The 19,142-nt window shown below is 41.2% G+C and overlaps 1 protein-coding gene across 4 annotated transcripts in view; it reads left to right on the top strand.

Annotated features, from left to right (window-relative positions):
- The first annotated feature begins 4,242 nt into the window (after positions 1–4,242).
- dgki (diacylglycerol kinase, iota) overlaps positions 4,243–19,142 on the top strand; it is a 106,089-nt gene continuing 91,189 nt past the window's right edge. For all 4 annotated transcript variants that reach the window (XM_085253088.1, XM_085253090.1, XM_085253089.1 and 1 more), the window contains exon 1: positions 4,243–4,711. In XM_085253088.1, the coding sequence (XP_085109214.1) occupies positions 4,488–4,711 (224 nt within the window). In that variant the 5' untranslated portion in view covers positions 4,243–4,487. The remainder of the gene's footprint in view (positions 4,712–19,142) is intronic.

Below are 19,142 nucleotides of genomic sequence, written 5' to 3'. Positions count from 1 at the left end.
GGACGAGACGCTGCCCCAAGTGGAGGAGTTTAAGTATCTCGGGGTCTTGTTCACAAGTGATGGGAGAAGGGAGCGGGAGATCGACAGACGGATTGGTGCAGCAGCTGCAGTGATGCGGACGCTGTACTGGTCTGTTGTGGTGAAGAGAGAGCTGAGTGTAAAAAGGAAGCTCTCAATTTACCAGTCGATCTACGCCCCTACCCTTACCTATGGTCACGAGCTTTGGGTAGTGACTGAAAGAACGAGATCGCGGATACAAGCGGCAGAAATGGGTTTCCTCCGAAGGGTGGCTGGCCTCTCCCTTAGAGATAGGGTGAGAAGTTCAGCCATTCGGGAGGGGCTCAGAGTAGAGCCGCTGCTCCTCCACATCGAAAGGAGCCAGTTGAGGTGGTTCGGGCATTTGATAAGGATGCCTCCTGGGCGCTTCTTGGGTGAGGTTTTCCGGGCATGTCCCACCGGGAGGAGGCCCCAGGGCAGACCCAGGACACACTGGAGAGATTATATCTCTCGGCTGGCCTGGGAATGCCTTGGTGTTCCCCCGGATAAACTGGAGGAGGTGGCTGGGGAGAGGGAGGTCTGGGCTTCTCTGCTTGGGCTGCTGCCCCCGCGACCCGGCCCTGGATAAGTGGAAGAAAATGGATGGATGGAGGTTTTGTTTGTTATTGTCATCACCTGTCTGATCAGGCCATTCATTTTAAGCAGCATGGTTTCAGAAGGTACAGGTATGGAGATGTTAGTGGATCAGTCCCAGGCTCTTCCATTATGCATCCAGGCACCAGAGTCATGTATAAAGTTTGTGTAACTAGATGAATGACGCTCACAGAATCAATTGAGTCAGTGCTATAGACTGTATGCAAAATGGAAATAGCTACTGTGACATCACTCATTGAATTTGAAACTAGCACTTTATTAGTTCCAGTGTAAATATTTTGAACTCAAGGTGGAGAGCATGGAATGCTAAGTTATTGGCTAAATCCTGCGAACTTTGTTAGCAAGCTTCATTCATAAACTGTACGTTTGCAACAGGCAGACAGACCTACATAATAATTGTTGCTTAGTAACAAGCACCAACACCACCATTATGCTACAGCTGCCCATGACACATGCCAATCAAACTCACCCACTGAACTGTTTTTATGGAGGAGATTGGGGATTGACTCACTTTAGGAGAACCTCATTTGAGGAGATGCAGTAATTGGTGCTTGTGCACAGGTCAAAATGTACAGTTACTGAATCACAGTGATGTCATGCATGTTAAAATGGTAAAAAGTATGTGAATATGCTGACTCGTGTTGTGATATAGTTTTGATGGAGGCAATTTTTGGCTCTAGAACTGCAGACTGACAGTTTCTGTTGCTGAAAACGAGACATCCCACAAACCTGACCGTCCTGACTGGATTTAGCAGGATTTAGCTTCTTCTGTTTTCTTTAAAGTTTAGTGCAGCACTGATTTATGCGTTTCACACAGCAGCATTCATTTCTAAGGATTTCCCTGGAAATCAGACAGACACAGTCCAGAGAAGCAGACTCACTACTGACTGAACTCGATCGGTAAACAAGCCACTTTTGTAGTTTCTCATTTATCAACTGAGGGTTTTGTTTGAAAGACATATCTGCAGCCAAAGAGCTGGAGGTACCGAGAACACCGCTCAAAGGTCTCGATACGAGTATTTAAAACTAGAAGTCTTACACATATATACTGGATTTGTGAGGGATATTTTCTTTTGTTATTAGTCTGCACTCTGGTATTGTAGACATTATAAAGACATTATAAAGTTTAAAAAAAATCTGCTCACACAGAGATTCTTCCATGAAATGAGATTTCTGGCCACCTCAGAAACCGGGTATTAGGGTAAAAGACTAACTGAACAAGTAATGGCTGGTTGAGTCGTGATAGCTGGCGCTCAAGTCTCGCTGTTTCATCCGATAAAGTGAATGGTTAGAAGTGATTTCAACCTGATCTCAAACTTGGTACTTTTGGTACTTGGTATCAAAGTTCAGGAGACCTTTTATCCAATATGACAGAGTCTGTGGAACTCTTTTTGACATTTTCTCTAGTGAATTCATTTCATTAATTTTATTTCTGTCTGATCATAGCAAAACAAGCAGTATTTTCCAAAAACAATGAAAAATACTAATAGATAAATAAAATAAACAACTAAATAAAAAATAACCCCGTTATATTTCAGACAGAAAGGGTTCAGGGAAAAGCAATTGCTTATATGTTGCTGTTTTTTTTAAAAGAAAATATAAAATAGCTATTAAATGCAATTTGGCAGGTCAAAAATTATATATAAAAGATTGGATTTATAAAGCGCTTTAAATTACAATTCCACTATTCATTCACACACTGGTGGAGGCAGCTACAGTTGTAGCCACAGCTGGGGCAGACTGACAGAAGCGAGGCTGCCATATCGCGCCATCGGCCCCTCTGAAGTGTATTGCCCAAGGACACAACAACCAAGACAGACAGAGCTGGGGATCGAATCGGCAACCTTCTGGTCACAAGCTAAGCTCCCAACCCCCTGAACCATGATCACCCAAGATTTATATAAATCTTAACTAATACTAGTGTGTTTAAGTTTCAGCATAATTCAGTTTGCCCATTTGTGCCCATCACTGGTTATTTTTTGGGTTACCATTAAGCAGTTATTTGTTCTTTTTAATTTTTGTAAGGCTTTTTGGACAGTATGGCTGCAGTATTGTAGATAAAATTAGTAACTCTTATATGATTAGACTAATGTTAATGAAGCTTATTACCTGTAGTCATTAGTTTAGCTGTACAGTCATGTGGCTTGCATATCAATTACTGGTCCGTGCCACCTGTGGTTAATAGTGCTATTAGTTTTCGTGTAGTGTTCATTGCTCTTTCATCTTCTTGTCTCTTCCTTAGGTTGACAGCCTATTATGCACTAAGCGAACACTATAACAGTATGAACCGGAGAGATCAGGTTTATATACAGTGACAGATTTTTTTTTTCATGCACACATGAAAAAAAGGTTGTTTAAACTCAGCAGTAATTTCCCTGATGGTCCGGTGCAGTGGAGTGAAAAGGGACAGATGTGGCCTGATGTTTCACAGGGAGACTGACAGCAACGTGTAGGAAGCAAAGAAGCATGATGAAGAGGGAAGGGCAGCATGTTGACATCATGGAATGTGTGTATGTGTGTGACTAGACTGAGCATGAGATACTAGCAGTCTGAACGTGTTGATGCATGTATGCTTACGCTCTGGCCTACTTTCTCACTGATGATGCTGCAGAAAAGAGAGCAGCAGGAGGAGAGGGAGTATCCCACAATGCCACGCTGCTCACCCCATGATCCATGTGGATGGATAAAGGACGGATGGATGGATAGATGTCGGAGTCAGCCAAGATCTGCACACACTGAACGTGTTTACTGTCACCGCCCTCACATTAGCTCGCGCTTTTGCAGTTTTTAAACCTGTGTCATATCGCAAACAATAAAACACATAACTTCCGTGTGAGTATTTCGAAATAAATGTTTTGTTTTTTAAATTAATTGGTTAGTTGTGGCTATGAGGAACCTCGTGGAAGCCATTTAATATCAAATATGTACTTAACGTTTCAATGGATTTGATGTTAAAGAAGAAACTGTAAATAAATCACTAATATTAGTTATAATATAGTAGTTTTAAAGATTTTGAGCTTTAAAAACAATTATGTCATCTGAAATTTTAAATCTGCCTTTAACTTGTGGTAAAAACATGCATGGGAATATGGAGCTTCTTAATGTGTAAAAAAGTATAAGTGCAGGGATTGATTCTAAATCATAATTATAATTTGTGCAAGAACTCACATTTAAAAAAAAAAAAATTCAGAATATTTTTGTGTTTGTCATTTGTTGTAAAATGTACTTATTAGGTATTTTCGGGCTTATTTAAGGGGACACTGGTCCAAAATTAAAAAAGTAGGAGAAGAAAGCAAAAGCAAACCTAGTTTAAACCTCTAATTAAAAAAAAAGGCGGGCACAAAACTATAGTAAAAAAAAACAAACAAGCAAAAAACCTTACTGCTCTATGTATAAATAACTATTTTATGACATAAAAAGACGATGGTTAATTTTTTAATGAATTATTATAATATTATTTTTTAAAATATCAAATGTCACATAAAAATGTTTCGTTTAAAAAAAGTTTGGGGGCTTTTATTTTGAAGACAAGTTTTCCCACTTCCTACCTGGCGTGCGTAGCTTGACGTAGCTCACTGCCAGTTGGTCAGGGGGCTCGTGAGTGCAGTTCGTTCTGCTGTCCAGGCGGCTGCGCGTGCTGCCGTGCTCGGCTGCAGTATATAAAGGTGGTCAGCGGTCAAAGTCCACACAGCCGCTCTCAGCGTTACGTTTTTTTTTTAAATTTATTATCACGCCGGAGTAGTTAGACTCTCCTTTTCACCGCCGGCATCCGCGTCCTCTCAGTACCCGGAGGAGAGGGGGTCCAGCGCGGCGTGACACCGCGAGGAGCGACCAGCATGGACCCCCAAGCGAAGGATCGCACCAGCCCGGCGGCGGGGGGCTTAAGCGGGCGCCCGGCCTCTCTCGGAGCTGACGGGGGTGACTCGGAGTCCGGAGCCGGCTCGGAGGAGGCTGCCGTGGGCTGCTGCAGCGACACGTTCAGTAGCCTGCCTGACATGGAGCAAGAGACTCTGGAGGAGAAATTAAGGGGACTGGCGTTCAGAAAACAGACGTCGTATCGGTGAGTGGGATAGCTGGGAGGATGCTGGGGAAGGATACTGGTTCGAGAAGGATATGTTTGTGCATTTATTATGTCTTTGCGCCTATACTTCACTCTCCTCGTGCTTAAGTTACACGTTAAAGGCTAAAGCTGCTGCAAGAATTACACCCATGCTAGCTAAATCTTGTAAACATAAACACACACTGAGTGGTGCATACTTCAGCTCATAGCTGAAAAGCTAAATTCTCACATGTCATAGTTATGATAACCCTGCCTTGTCCCAGGCTGTGCTCACCATGCTGCTGTTGACAGCCCCAGCACTGATATGCGCACAAAAGCCAGGGCATTTTAGCCCCATCAGTGAGGGATAAAAACAATTTTACATACACAACAATGTGTGCATGTCCCTGTGGTGCTGGAACAGTGTGGAGGAGGGGGAGGGAGTGAAGCTGTATTGATTTGTGGTGTGTGTTTGCGTGCGTGTGTGCGTGCGTGCGTGCGTGAATGCCAGCAGCATCCTGACACCCCAGTGTGACTGGCAGCTGCAGTTGATAGTGAAAACTGGCCAGATCCCAAGTCCACACGTTCACACAGTCTATCTGTCTGTCTTTCTGTCTAGGCTTTGTGTTTATGTGTCTGCTGGAAATGATCTGTAGTTGGGGGTCAAATCAATCATTTCAGCTTGTTTGTGTTCGACTAACTTGTTTGTGTCTGATTTGGGGCAGTGTGATAAAGTGAAGTATAATTTTTACCATCAGCACTATTAAATCTTTGCTTGGGAAAATTGATAAGAAAGGGTCACGACCTCTAATCTGGTGACTCTGTGCTCGTATGTACTGATTTGTGTCATGAAATTAATATTTTTCACTTTCAGATGTCGATGGCGTTCACATTTTGAATGTGGGAGGGTTTGCAGGAGAGGTTGAGTGAGTCATTTTGCAACTTGCACTGTCGACCTCACTTTGACTCGTAGATTTTAATCATCAAGTAAAAATGACTCTGTTTAGGGATTAAAAACTACTTGGTTAGATTGAAGGTCACAAAACAGCTTGGTCAATAAAACCTACTTTGATCAGTTAAGGGAATAAAATCTACTCTGATTAGAAAAATATCATGTTTTTGGGTGAAAACACACCGATTGCCACTTCTTTTTCTTGGTTTCCATGGTGAGACATCCCCTCCTATTGAAATTCATTCATTTTAAAGTTGTAAATCACATTTGGTCTTCGTCAACACAAAGAATAAAAACTGTAAATTAAAAATTATGGCTGCATTTGATAAATTATTTCTTTTTAAACCTGGGTGGAGGGTGGGGGTGGGGTGGGGGTGCAGGATAATTACTGTAAGCCTTTTATTGCCCCAGTAATTAATGACCCAGTCAGATTAAATATTCCCCATGTAAACACATTACAGTTGAATAAACCATTCCTTTTTTTTTTTTTTTGAGGAATGCAATTCATCTCATTTTAAAAAGTGCTGGTACATTATAATAATCCTATTACAATCCATTCGACAGATGATAATTACCCATTTTGTTGTTGTTGTTGTTTGGAGTGTGCATGATCTTTTTAAACAGTGTAAGGCAAAGACAACAGAGACTCACAACTCCTTTGTGTTTATTGTGTCATCATTTACGGAGTCTCTGTTCCGAGGGGAAACCATCTTTGGTTAAGTGAGGTTTCCAGGAGATTGTGTTTCCTGGGGAGTGCCGCAGCTGGCTTGCCTTTTTCCAATTTTATGACTGCAGGAGTAGTTTGTTGTGATAAAAGTGTTGCCTCAGTAGAAAATGCAGCAGTAAACCGGAGCATTGATGGGTTTGGTACACTGAACATATCAAACCCTCGTCTGCTTTATGGACTCTGGAGGAAAGGATGACGTCATGTGAAGAATCGTGTTCAGCCAGCAGAAGTCTTAGTTGGCAGAAGTTGTGTTATTATTATGTGATAGTCAAGGAAGTGGTGGTGTTTGATTATTTGCTCGACATGGATCCATTTTATTGCACTTAACTGAGTCAAATATAGCGAGTCAAATGTTCATAAGTAGTACTTTTTTAAAAAAATGGTGTTTCTCCAGACATTTTGTGCCTGTGAGGAAGAGTCAGTATTTGAGATTTATTGTTCTGTAAAACAGTTCAGAGCTTGATCGGAACTATTTTAAGTCACACTTTTGGCTTCCAGTGATTATGAAAACAATTACCCCATGGTAACCAATGGTTGCGAGGGAAAGATTGGTTGGGGAGTGTTTGCGGGAGGTTGCTTGCTCTCGCTGGGTGAAAGTGGTGCACCCAAAACCTTCTTACGTTTGCTTTGGTTGCTCCTAGATAGCAGTGATTAACTTTTACTTTGAAGGTTTCCCTTTTTCGTCGCCGATTTTTTTTGGTTTCACTACTGCAGTTAGTGAGGGTTTACAGATGCAGTGGTGTCTTCTGTGGAAACTAAAGGTGAATGTGATAATCTGATTGCGACTAAAGAAAGCTCAGGGAGGTTTTTGATGTTATCACCATTTTTTTTGGACCAGTTTAACCTAGCAACAACTGGTCAGAGAATAAACGTTTCCCCTAGGGACCAGCAGTTTCTGACTCTTCTCTAGGCCCGTGTAATTGACCAACTTGCTCGCTGTTAGGTTCAGCTCTAGCTGAGATGACTTCGATAGGTAAAACCCAGCAGTTTCCATAGAAGAACCTGTGGAAGAACTACTACCGGTACTTGCTGCTTTTTGTCTCCAGATCTCTCAGGACCCATTGAACTGGCCTGCTTTAAGTGATGCACAGCAGCTGGCTGTTGTCTTGGCAAAGGTGATAAGATCCCAACAATTTAAATGTGAGACAGTTTAGTTTAGTAAATACACAATTTTCCATAGCCTGTGAGTAATTCTGATCATAATTTTTGCCAAAAATAAGGAGTTCCTACTCTCATTAAGTAATGACCTGTGGTCTGCCATACTACACCAAAATAAGGTGGTGTAGTCCAAGGAGCTGGCGATTGTTTAATTTAAAAATGCAACATTTTTTTACGTAAAAAGAAATGGGAACAATTTAACTGTGTTTTTATTAGGTTATTAGGCATTAGTTACCCTGTTTTCATCTGGTTAATATACTAATACAGTTAGTTTATACAACAGGAACAACTGACGAGTACTTGTAAGGTTATCTTGTGTTTTATAAATGCCGATACCCTTAAAACCTGTCATTCATCAACAGATAGTTGTTGGTGTGAGATGAAATTTTGGCAAGTGTGATTGCTCTTTTATGATGATTATCAGACACTTGGCTCAAACTTGATTGAGTAATGCAACTAGAAACCAGAAGATTTACCCAAACTCTGGCCTAGATATTCTACATATATAGAAATGCAGATTTCTCTGTATAGAGATTAATATATACCGAGTATATTGGAATATTACACCGGAATTGAGAGTAAAAGTTCTGGGAGGAAAGTGGAATGACAAAAGATGAACCAAATAATGACCTTGTCCACCCTGTCCCTTTATAGCTGCTTCCAGTAGCTGTATTCAGTGCTCATAAACTGTAAATGGCCTCACTGGAATCCCTAGTTGGATTATTTTTGTTTGCAAAGCAGAGAATTTGGCTCATGTTACTCAGCCACTGTTTGCTACTGTGCACCGAGTATTTCAGAGAAGAAGAATGTGGAAATGAAATGCCAGATGGTTAGAAAACCTGCCATTTTTTTTCTTTTTCTTTTTCTTTTTTTTAGTTAATGAACAACTTATACTGTGTATATGGTACTCTTTGCTGGAATTTCACTTATTCCCTAGCATGATGTTCTTTTGTCACATCTGAAGTTAGAACAGTTTGTTTCTTTATTGTATTTCTAATCCACCGCAGTATGTCGGTCGTATGTTTGGACTGGAAGAATACAGTCTGGTATATTTAATTACGCCAAATAAATCTGCCTTGTTCTATCAACACGACAAAGGCAGATTGGCACGGCGGTTAACGTGGCGTGTCTTGGGTTGTTCGGACCTTTGACCTTATTGGATGAGGCTATGATTAATCTGTGAATTTTCTGCTTCGTGGAATCAGCCATGATGTGCAGGAAATGGAATTAGCCGGTCAGGGGAGATGGTTTGTAAGAAGGTGGTTTACATAGCTTTGAAGTGGCCAATGCCAAGAAGTGAATTACCATATGTGGCAATATGAAAGAGCTGAGAAATTATGCTGTTGAACATCAAAGCCAGCGTGTGTGTGAGTGTATGTGAGGAGCTGTGGTATTGTGTGTTTATGGCAGCATGAGGCACGTGTAACTTATCTGCCAGACATTCGTCACACTTTGTCTGTGTGTGTGTGTGAGTGTGTGTGTGTGTTCCCAGAATGCTGTCCCTCCTTTTATCTATTCTTAGATGTCTCACCCATCTGCCTGCATGACAGCCCTTCCTCTGTCAAAAGACAGCGGCTTTGTGTGTGTCTGTGTAGTCAGCGCACCGGTTGGTTTGTAAGACATTACTTTAATTAGCTAGTCAGTCAGCCGGCTGGACACTCAATCTGTAAGTGAGTCAGTGACATGTTTCTCCAACCACTTCCTGGTTATCTGTGACAGGCAGTTGGTCAGCGTTGCATTTATAGATTTTTTTGGATTATCTAGCTGTCAACACAGTTGGCATTAGAGCTCATAAAATTATATAAACCCGCTACAGTTCCCACAACCCATAAAGCAGAGCCTTAGCAGAGCGGCAGTTGTGCTCATAGCAGCGAAATGAGACTCTATCTCCTCTGTCCTGACCTCACAATGACCCCACTCCATCCCTGTGCACTCTTTCTGAAGTCCTAATGTACCCCAAAGCCCATATATACATGCCTACAATATTTGCAGTCTTCCTGGAACACTTTATTAATTATGCCACAACTGACTGATAGCCACATTGAGATTAGATATAAAATATTAATTGCAACTTAGAGCTGCATCATAGTTGAACTACGTAGTGGGAGATATGTATTGTAAGATGATGCCATTAGAGATGCTGGGGTTTTTCCCTGCACCATTAAAGAGGTGTTAGTCAGAGCCAAAGGACAGTAAGGGCAAAATGATTACTAGTTTTTTAATTATGCTTTTATTTATTCATATATAAACTATATATTTTTTCGAGTAGTCTACTCCCAAAGACTAATTCTCAGCCTGGAAAAATCCCTGGATATGTAACCCCTAATTATCCTCTAATGTTTCTGGCCAGCGGCATGTAAATGTTCTGTGTCTGAGGCTCACCAAAGAGCAAACAGAAAAGGCAAACCTGTATTATCTGCACAAGATAGCTATTATGTTATCTGGAATGACAGTTTTAATTTAATTTGTCCTTATTGTAACTTATGAGAACATTTGAGAGAGAACTCACTGATAAATCTGTGAAAAAAGAGCACTAAAGGATAAGATTTACAAATATGAATGGGGGAAAATTGCCTCCGTGTATGCAAACAGTCTCCAGTACAGAAGAACGTCTGTGGTTTTGAAGAGAGGGGGTAAAATGGTACATACACAGATACATTCTGATGCTAAATCAGTGTCTGTGTTCACAAAACAATCTCTGTTTACTTTATTCTGCTGAACTTACAAAGTATCTACGAATTTCGCTCGTCTTTTGGTGGTCTCTGCGTGTTGTTTTTATATTCTTTAAATGACTTTAAAATAAAGTTTAGTATAGATTTGAATTTGTTGAAACTGTACTGGCTGATCTGAAGAGTTTTCATAATATATATATATATATTAGGGGTGCAACGATATTCGTATCGATATTGAACCGTTCGATACAGTGCTTTCGGTTCGGTACGCATATGTATGAACAATACAACATTTGTAATTTATTTTATCAATTTTCCTTCTGACGATGCTGTCTGTGTTGAGCGCTCAGTGAATCTGCGTTCGACTACTCCGCCTAGGCTGCACTGTCGAGCGCAGATCCACTGAGCGCTCAACACAGACAGCATAGTCAGGAGGAAGAGCACAGGGCAAGCTAGCTAGACAGAAGTTAAGCTCTCAGCAACATGGACCTCCCCCACCCTCATTCAGATCTGGCGTTTGGAATTATTTTGGTTTTCATGTGACATATGACCCTGAAGGTAAGCGAGTCATGGACTAAAGTAAAACAGTATGTTGGATGTGCCATGCAATGCTTAATTACATTGGTGTGAACTAGTGTGTTAGCGCAGTTAGCTCGTTAACGTGTTGGCCGTCTAGCCCCATGCACGGAGCGATCGGCGGTAGCTCGTTAACGGAGATTTGCCGTGTTGTGGCGTTAAGGTCATTTCAACGAGATTAACCTGAAAGCACTAGTGGGAACACAACGAATATGACTGCACATTTACGCCGACATCATCCTAGTGCAAAGACAAAAACAACAAGCATGCTACTAACTTTAGCCGAGTCATTTAGACAGCTGTTAGCACATGATTCTCCTTATGCTGCTGAGAATATAGCCCAGAAGAAGCGGATAGTATAGCTTTTATTTTGGAAAGAGCCATTTCTCTGTAATAAACTCTCTTTTCCAAAGATGAGTGATTCCTCAATCAGATACAGGGCTTGCAATATCGCTAGCCCGACGTCCCGGAGCTAGCGATTTTTTCAGTCGGGCTACCAAAATCTATCTCTTCCCTGCCCGTCGGGCTATTGTAGGAAAAATATATGTCAATGCTTTTGCATTCTTTCAGAAATGTAGCTGGGTAATTATGTCATTGGCATCGGTGAGCCACTGTCAATATGTGACATATTGAAGTCGCGTTTGAATTTGCGCTTGTTTTTTTGCTTTCACTTTGCAATCGTGCGAACTGTGTATAGAGAGCGACAGTACTGATTGGTGAGTGATGATAATTTGTGCACCAATTCCTCTGACATCGTCTTATTAATCGTTAGCTTACTATGCAAACATGACAAGTGAAATCTCCCGCAGCTTAAACATGTGAGAGGTTGATCGCGCAGAGAATCGCTGAGCTTATGTGAGTGCGTGTGTAAAAGCAGCAGGAGAAGTTATGACAAATCAGACTATAAGGCAAAAAGAAAGTGCAGCTTTATGGTTTCATGGACAAAATAATTTCTGTGGCTGCAATATGATGAGCTAAATAACCAGGGCTGCACATAAGTGGTCCGCAGGTGCGCATTCGCTGTCAAAATAAAAAACACGCACAAGGGTTAGGGTTAAATTTAAAAACTGTACTTTTGAGTTAAAATATATATTTATAATTTTAATAAATGACAAATTAAAAATGCATGAACATTTTTTTTGTATCGAAAAAATATCGAACCGTGACACCAAAGTATCGAACCGAACCGCCTTGTGCTGCATTTTTGGTATGATTATATTCAGCTGATTAAAGGAGTAGGCAGTTGAAAAATTCTATAAAAACAAGTCTTCAGGGTGCCACTGTAGCTCACCTGGTTGATTGGGGAACCCATGGGGGCAGGGGGCCCTGGGGTCGAGTCCACCCTGGACCATTTCCTGCATATCATTCCCTCGCACTCTCTTCCTGTGTTTCTGTCTGCTCTCTACCATTCTGTTAAAAAAAATCAAGGCTAAAAATACCCCCAGAATCTACTGTTTGTATCCCAGCTGTCAAATGCTTCCCCTGGCACCTTCTTTGACTCCAGGATGTCATCGCTAACAAGAAGCCGACAACGCTGAATCACACATTATTTGACAACCACCTAAGACTTCGAGTCTGTAGCTGATGAACCAGCTATCTGGCCGTGATCTCTGACTTTGCAGGCAAAGAAAATGCCAGCGTGACCTGTTTGCCCCGAAGCAAAAATACAAAGAAACAAACACTCTGTTTCATCACCCCAGCTTTACCGTGTGGTGAGATTTTTACCGCCGCCTTTGTGGGAATTGTTGCTGAAACAAACCGCCACAGGACAGGATGTTGCAACGCTATCCTTCCGCTATTTACGGCCCACTTTACAAATGGCATATCACAATAAGTGCATGTCTGCAGTCCAGGATATACTCCGGGTTTCACGTCCACTGGCTGACTGCGAGGTGGTGTATGAGAGGGATGGAGAGAAAAGGCTGGCGAGGCACACACAAATGCAGGAGGAGAGAGGAAAAAAACATAAAAAGATACGAGTGTATCTCATGTTGCTACTGCTGTGTACCACCTGCGGGGGTAAACAGTGATCAAAGGCCTTTCATCATCTGATACTGCCAGAATATAAAACTCTATTCAGCCTTCAATTAGGACAGAATACAGAGGGGAGAGGGGGAAAGGAGGGGTAAAAAATGGCTATAGAGGGGAAGAGAAATGGGCAAATGTTTGATACAGAGTCAGAGGTATATATGAAAGAGGAGGAAGCAGGAAAAAGAGAGAATTAGTGGCAGTGGCATATTATAGGACAATTATTTTATTACCCAGTGGAGAAGTGACATTAGGCGGAGTAATAAAAGTTAACTCGCTCTTAAAATAAAACAAGCCCGGTGACTTGAATGAAGCTGTCTTCTGGTGTAAGAGTAAGGCATTTAAGGTCCCTGATATATTTATAACCAGCGGAGCTCCTGCTGCTGCTTATGTGCTGAAATCTTGGTTTCTTCCTTCAAGCTTTAAATTCTGTTATCATTAACCTGTCATTCTTTTTAAATTAAACTTAAAAAAAAGATGTGAGTTTGCAGTAGAAAAAGCATGTTTGATTTTCCAAATGTACTTACCCGGAGCTCCTGAAGGCACTCGTGAATTTTTAACTTTCTGATTTTTGTGTCTGCAGTTGTTTTCTATGGACGATGCACACGGTCAGCAGCCTGAAACGGCCTAAAGGAAAGAGATATTTATGAGTTAGAAACCTTTAATGTCATTCTACTTACAGTAATTGTAAAACAGAGCAATACATCCCAGTGCAGTTCAATAGCATTGGCTTTCTCTGGGGAAATTAAATGGGAAAGGCCAAAACAGAAGAAATACCTTGCATGCAGTAAGGGCGGCATTTAATAAGCTACAAAACACATGGGCACACATAATTTTTAATGACATTTTTACAATTTAATGCATTCAGGAAAAGGAAAACTGTTTTGTCAAATTTTGACAGGAATGTAGATGTTATTAATTTTGCTGTTATGTCCTTAATTTATCTACCTACAAGTCTCACTGAGAGACGATCAGACATCAAAAATTAATGTTTTGGTGACGCTTTAGTGTGTTACTCTGGAAAAATGTCGGCCTGTTTTGGCTGGTTTTTCACTTTAGTGTTGGTTTAGTAATGGTTCTCAAAATATGGCGTGTGGACAGTAAGAAGAAAAACTATAAAACTATAATTACTATACGTATCAAAACATCCAAAGGAGATGATGCTTTTGGGTTGACCTTCACTTTTAGATCAGTTTCTATTCTGAATGATTGCTAAAAATTCTGGAGTATGGTGCATGAACCATTTTTGTGCAGAAAATGAACTCGAAATTACTCTTACATGATCCGCACTGTATGAGTGCTTCTGACGTTAGTGAGCCTTTGACTCTCCTGAGGTTTCCATTTTTAGTTTTAGTGAAATGGTCTCAGCAAGTGCTATGTGGGTGTAACAGCAGAAGGACCTATTATTTTATATGTAATACAGTGGGGCAAAAAAGTATTTAGTCAGCCACCGATTGTGCAAGTTCCCCCACCTAAAATGATGACAGAGGTCAGTAATTTGCACCAGAGGTACACTTCAACTGTGAGAGACAGAATGTGAAAAAAAAATCCATGAATCCACATGGTAGGATTTTTAAAGAATTTATTCGTAAATTAGGGTGGAAAATAAGTATTTGGTCAATAACAAAAATACAACTCAATACTTTGTAACATAACCTTTGTTGGCAGTAACAGAGGTCAAACGTTTACTATAGGTCTTTACCAGGTTTGCACACACAGTAGCTGGTATTCTGGCCCATTCCTCCATGCAGATCTTCTCGAGAGCAGTGATGTTTTGGGGCTGTCGCCGAGCAACACGGACTTTCAACTCCCGCCACAGATTTTCTATGGGGTCGAGGTCTGGAGACTGGCTAGGCCACTCCAGGACTTTCAAATGCTTCTTACGGAGCCACTCCTTTGTTGCCCGGGCGGTGTGTTTTGGATCATTGTCATGTTGGAAGACCCAGCCTCGTTTCATCTTCAAAGTTCTCACTGATGGAAGGAGGTTTTGGCTCAAAATCTCACGATACATGGCCCCATTCATTCTGTCCTTAACACGGATCAGTCGTCCTGTCCCCTTGGCAGAAAAACAGCCCCATAGCATGATGTTTCCACCCCCATGCTTCACAGTAGGTATGGTGTTCTTGGGATGCAACTCAGTATTCTTCTTCCTCCAAACATGACGAGTTGAGTTTATACCAAAAAGTTCTACTTTGGTTTCATCTGACCACATGACATTCTCCCAATCCTCTGCTGTATCATCCATGTGCTCTCTGGCAAACTTCAGACGGGCCTGGACATGCACTGGCTTCAGCAGCGGAACACGTCTGGCACTGCGGGATTTGATTCCCTGCCGTTGTAGTGTGTTACTGATGGTGACCTTTGTTACTTTGGTCCCAGCTCTCTGCAGGTCATTCACCAGGTCCCCCCGTGTGGTTCTGGGATCTTTGCTCACCGTTCTCATGATCATTTTGACCCCACGGGATGAGATCTTGCGTGGAGCCCCAGATCGAGGGAGATTATCAGTGATCTTGTATGTCTTCCATTTTCTGATGATTGCTCCCACAGTTGATTTTTTCACACCAAGCTGCTTGCGTATTGTAGATTCACTCTTCCCAGTCTGGTGCAGGTCTGCAATACTTTTCCTGGTGTCCTTTGAAAGCTCTTTGGTCTTGGCCATGGCGGAGTTTGGAGTCTGACTGTTTGAGGCTGTGGACAGGTGTCTTTTATACAGATGATGAGTTCAAACAGGTGCCATTCATACAGGTAACGAGTGGGGGACAGAAAAAGCTTCTTACAGAAGACGTTACAGGTCTGTGAGAGCCAGAGATTTTCCTTGTTTGAGGTGACCAAATACTTATTTTCCACCCTAATTTACGAATAAATTGTTTACAAATCCTACCATGTGGATTCATGGATTTTTTTTTTTCACATTCTGTCTCTCACAGTTGAAGTGTACCTCTGGTGCAAATTACTGACCTCTGTCATCATTTTGAGTGGGGGAACTTGCACAATCGGTGGCTGACTAAATACTTTTTTGCCCCACTGTATATATGTCCGTGTTTGCTAATACAGCACACTTCTCCTTCTGCGTTACCTCTCATGGCTAAAGTGAATGACAGACAAGATCAATAAGAAATAAATAAAGAAATGTAAAACAACGGTAGCCACTGTGATGTCGCCTGCTTTTGAAGACATCTCCATTGTAACTTTTGGAAAGTAGACATCATCAGCGGGAGGTAGATCTGAGAAGCCAATGAACGCTGCATGCTTATTGGCTTGTAGCCCATTAGTCATCTCTGGTAAAGCATATTCCTGTTTATTGTCATTATGATCACAAGTGGTAACCTTGACCTACAAAGTAAACATTATGTTGCACTCAGTAAGACTTGGAACTGGTACTTGAAGACATAAAGTCAGCAGGAAAGTGTTTAGTAAAAGGTAGAGCTCAACTGAGGCAAATGCTGTTTTCCCATAGAAGGGTTGGTGTGACAGAAGAGGATGCTAGGGACAGCCTGAGATGGGAGTATAAATATCCAGGATCTGTATCCAAAGTTTGCCAGACTGATCTTGATCTGTGTGAAATAGTTTAGGATGAAACCAAATGAACACATCTATTTAACAAAAAAAAAAAAAAAAAAATCAGGAAGGAGAACAGAGCTCATCTGATAGGCCTGTGTGGGTTAGCCTAACAATAAAGGTTTGGGATCACTGCTCTATAGCGTAAAGCAAGAAAGACCTGATCCCGAATGTTCTATACAACCAGTGTAGGAGCTGGTTTTGTAGTGCAGTATGTGTTAAATTCAGTGGAACGTTTGGCTCAGAGTCCAGGCAGCTTAAAGACACTCATGCATTTTTAAGCAGACGATCACAGCACCAATTGTTGATGAAATACAAGGCTCAGTGACACAATTTTCCCTCTCTCCTCTCATCCTCACAACGGATGAACAGATATACATGCATATTTATGATTTCTCCTCTTGTTAGGAAGCAGAGGAGGAGGGAGAGTAAGCTGTAAGGTAGACGAGATAATTCAAAAAAACAGAAGAACATATAGGATTTTTGTAAGATTAAACCAGTCTCAGTGCTATGAAGCTGCAGTTTTCTTTTAATCCACAGTCCTGATTTCTCAAAGTTGATTATATAATTCATTTGGGGGTAAAAAGACATTTTATGGGACTGAACACTTCGAGTGTGAGGCATGAAGTGTTCAAGACATAGTTAAAGCTATTTGTATGTCCAAGGCACCTGAACCCAAAATTTTGAATGTAAGATTAAATACTGACGCCATTATGCCATTTCCAGGCATTATACTTTTTCAAACTCTTCCTGGGGATTTTAAGGGGTCAGCTTTGTATTTGGTCAGTGTAGATGGCACAGCTTCGTCATGCTAAATTTGGAGGCTTTTCAGTTTTTGTTGAAGGGCGTGTCTGTGGCCCAATGGGCAACAGCAAATGACATGTTGCACTTACAGCTTCAAGCTGGTTGACTGAAGCCATCTAAAAGTTGGTCAGGAAAGTCAAAAGGGAGTTGGTGTTACTTTATTTTGAAAACCGTGAGCTTTTACCAAATGTGTGACCATGGCGGCATGGAGAATTCGATGTTTTGCAATGGAAAACAAAATTGAACTCAAACACCCAAACTTCTCGTTTGATGAGAGCTACAGAGCAACACAAGCACAATAAGATAATTTTGTATACTGGTACTGGTATACTGGTAATGGTGTTAGCCTAACCTGTGGATGGACTACATCAAAGGTTAGGCTGTTCATACAGATTGAGCACAGAAGTCAAGGAAGAGTCAAAGGCACCTTCACAAGATAAAGGGGGGAGAGATAGGGAAATGCTTGTGAGACTATAATGATATCATTACATCAAGAATCCAAACTCAATAATATTATATAAAAAAACAAAAAAACCCTCATCGCCAGACTAACCACAAAGTCAAAATAGGAGCCAAAACTCAATAATATCAAGCAAGAACCCAAAAATATTCTTTCTTTTTTAGCCATCTCTCTCCTGATTGGCTGCTACTCGCAAACAGAAAGGTTGAACAGAAAGTGGGAGGGGCTAGAAGAGCGTAATTGGAGTATTTGAAGTAGAAATAGCCTGAAATAATTTATTTATTAATTTTTCTTAAGCACAAATTCTGTGCCGAAGGGATTCTGCTTCATTTTCCAGAATAATGAGTGTGTTTATGTTAGTGTATGTTATTCATCGTGATGTGTAGGGTTTCTCTGCTCACTGACTCAGTCTCCTTTTATTTCTATACATATTATAGACGGTGTTATTCGGAGGTGTTGGTACAACCTTCGCTACCTTCACTGAGTAATGCTGTTCTAGTTGTCTGGTGGTGTGTTTGTGTGTGCTTATGCATATCAATCATTTTCTTGCTAAGAGGAAGAAGAAGAGTGATGACATCTTTTTTTGGAACAGTGGGATTTCTGGCTTATCTCGCTCTCTTTTCCTAGCCTTTTCAGGAGTGTTTGAGAGTGACTGGGTGTCTCTATGTGTGTGTGTGTTGGGGGTTATTTTGCCCATAATGCAGTGTGCCGAGGCATTAAGGGGGATTGGCTGACAGGAGCCGCTCCTTATTAGTCGTCTGCCTGGCTGTAAGAGGCTTTTCCCACTTGGAAACGGGGCTGAAAAAAAGAGGGCAAAAGGCGAAACAGACGAAAAAAAGGGAAGTAGATCTTCTTAGTGTACTAGAGAAGAGAAACCATGACGTGTTGCAAGATTAGTCAATTAACTTCCTTCCCTCACTAGGTGATTGTGACAGGAGTTTTCTGCGACAGTTAGTGTGACGTGTGTAGCCTGTTGTGACCTGCTATTTGTTAAAAATGACTACCCACACTGATCATCAGAGAAGTAGTCTCTCATCTATCATGCCGCAAATGATGTAGTAGAAGAAATTGTGTCCTTTATGGCCACAGAAAGTGGCCTGATGATAATACAGTATAATGAGCAAAAAAGCAACAACATGGTAAGTAAATCAACAAAGGCAGGTCTGAAAACTGACTGGTGATGGCTGACCACATCAATGCAAGCAGAATGACTCCTAAATACACTGAATTCGCTGTAATGGAATGAAAGTCTGATGTGATTTAAAATAAAAGAAGAGGACAGCTTTCCCAACCTCTCTTCCGTGCCACTTTATGTAATTTATGTAGTGTAGCTGTCTGTTTACATTCCACAGATGTAGAGAGGCACAGCGTTGGACCTGCTTGTACATTTTGTCAAGAAATAACCACCATAAATTACACCTTCAGTTTCTGAAAATGTGTTTTGACATACTTAAACTTCCTTAGGTAGCTGTTAGTATAAGGTTTGAAACCCCTTTTCCATTAAGACTGCCTTAATA

Source organism: Mchenga conophoros, linkage group LG17 (assembly GCF_057382185.1).
Source record: "Mchenga conophoros isolate Kocher_MC1m ecotype Shallow Benthic linkage group LG17, M_conophoros_male_GT1.1, whole genome shotgun sequence".
Lineage (NCBI taxonomy): Eukaryota > Metazoa > Chordata > Actinopteri > Cichliformes > Cichlidae > Mchenga > Mchenga conophoros.
This window is presented reverse-complemented; position numbering and strand designations above follow the sequence as displayed.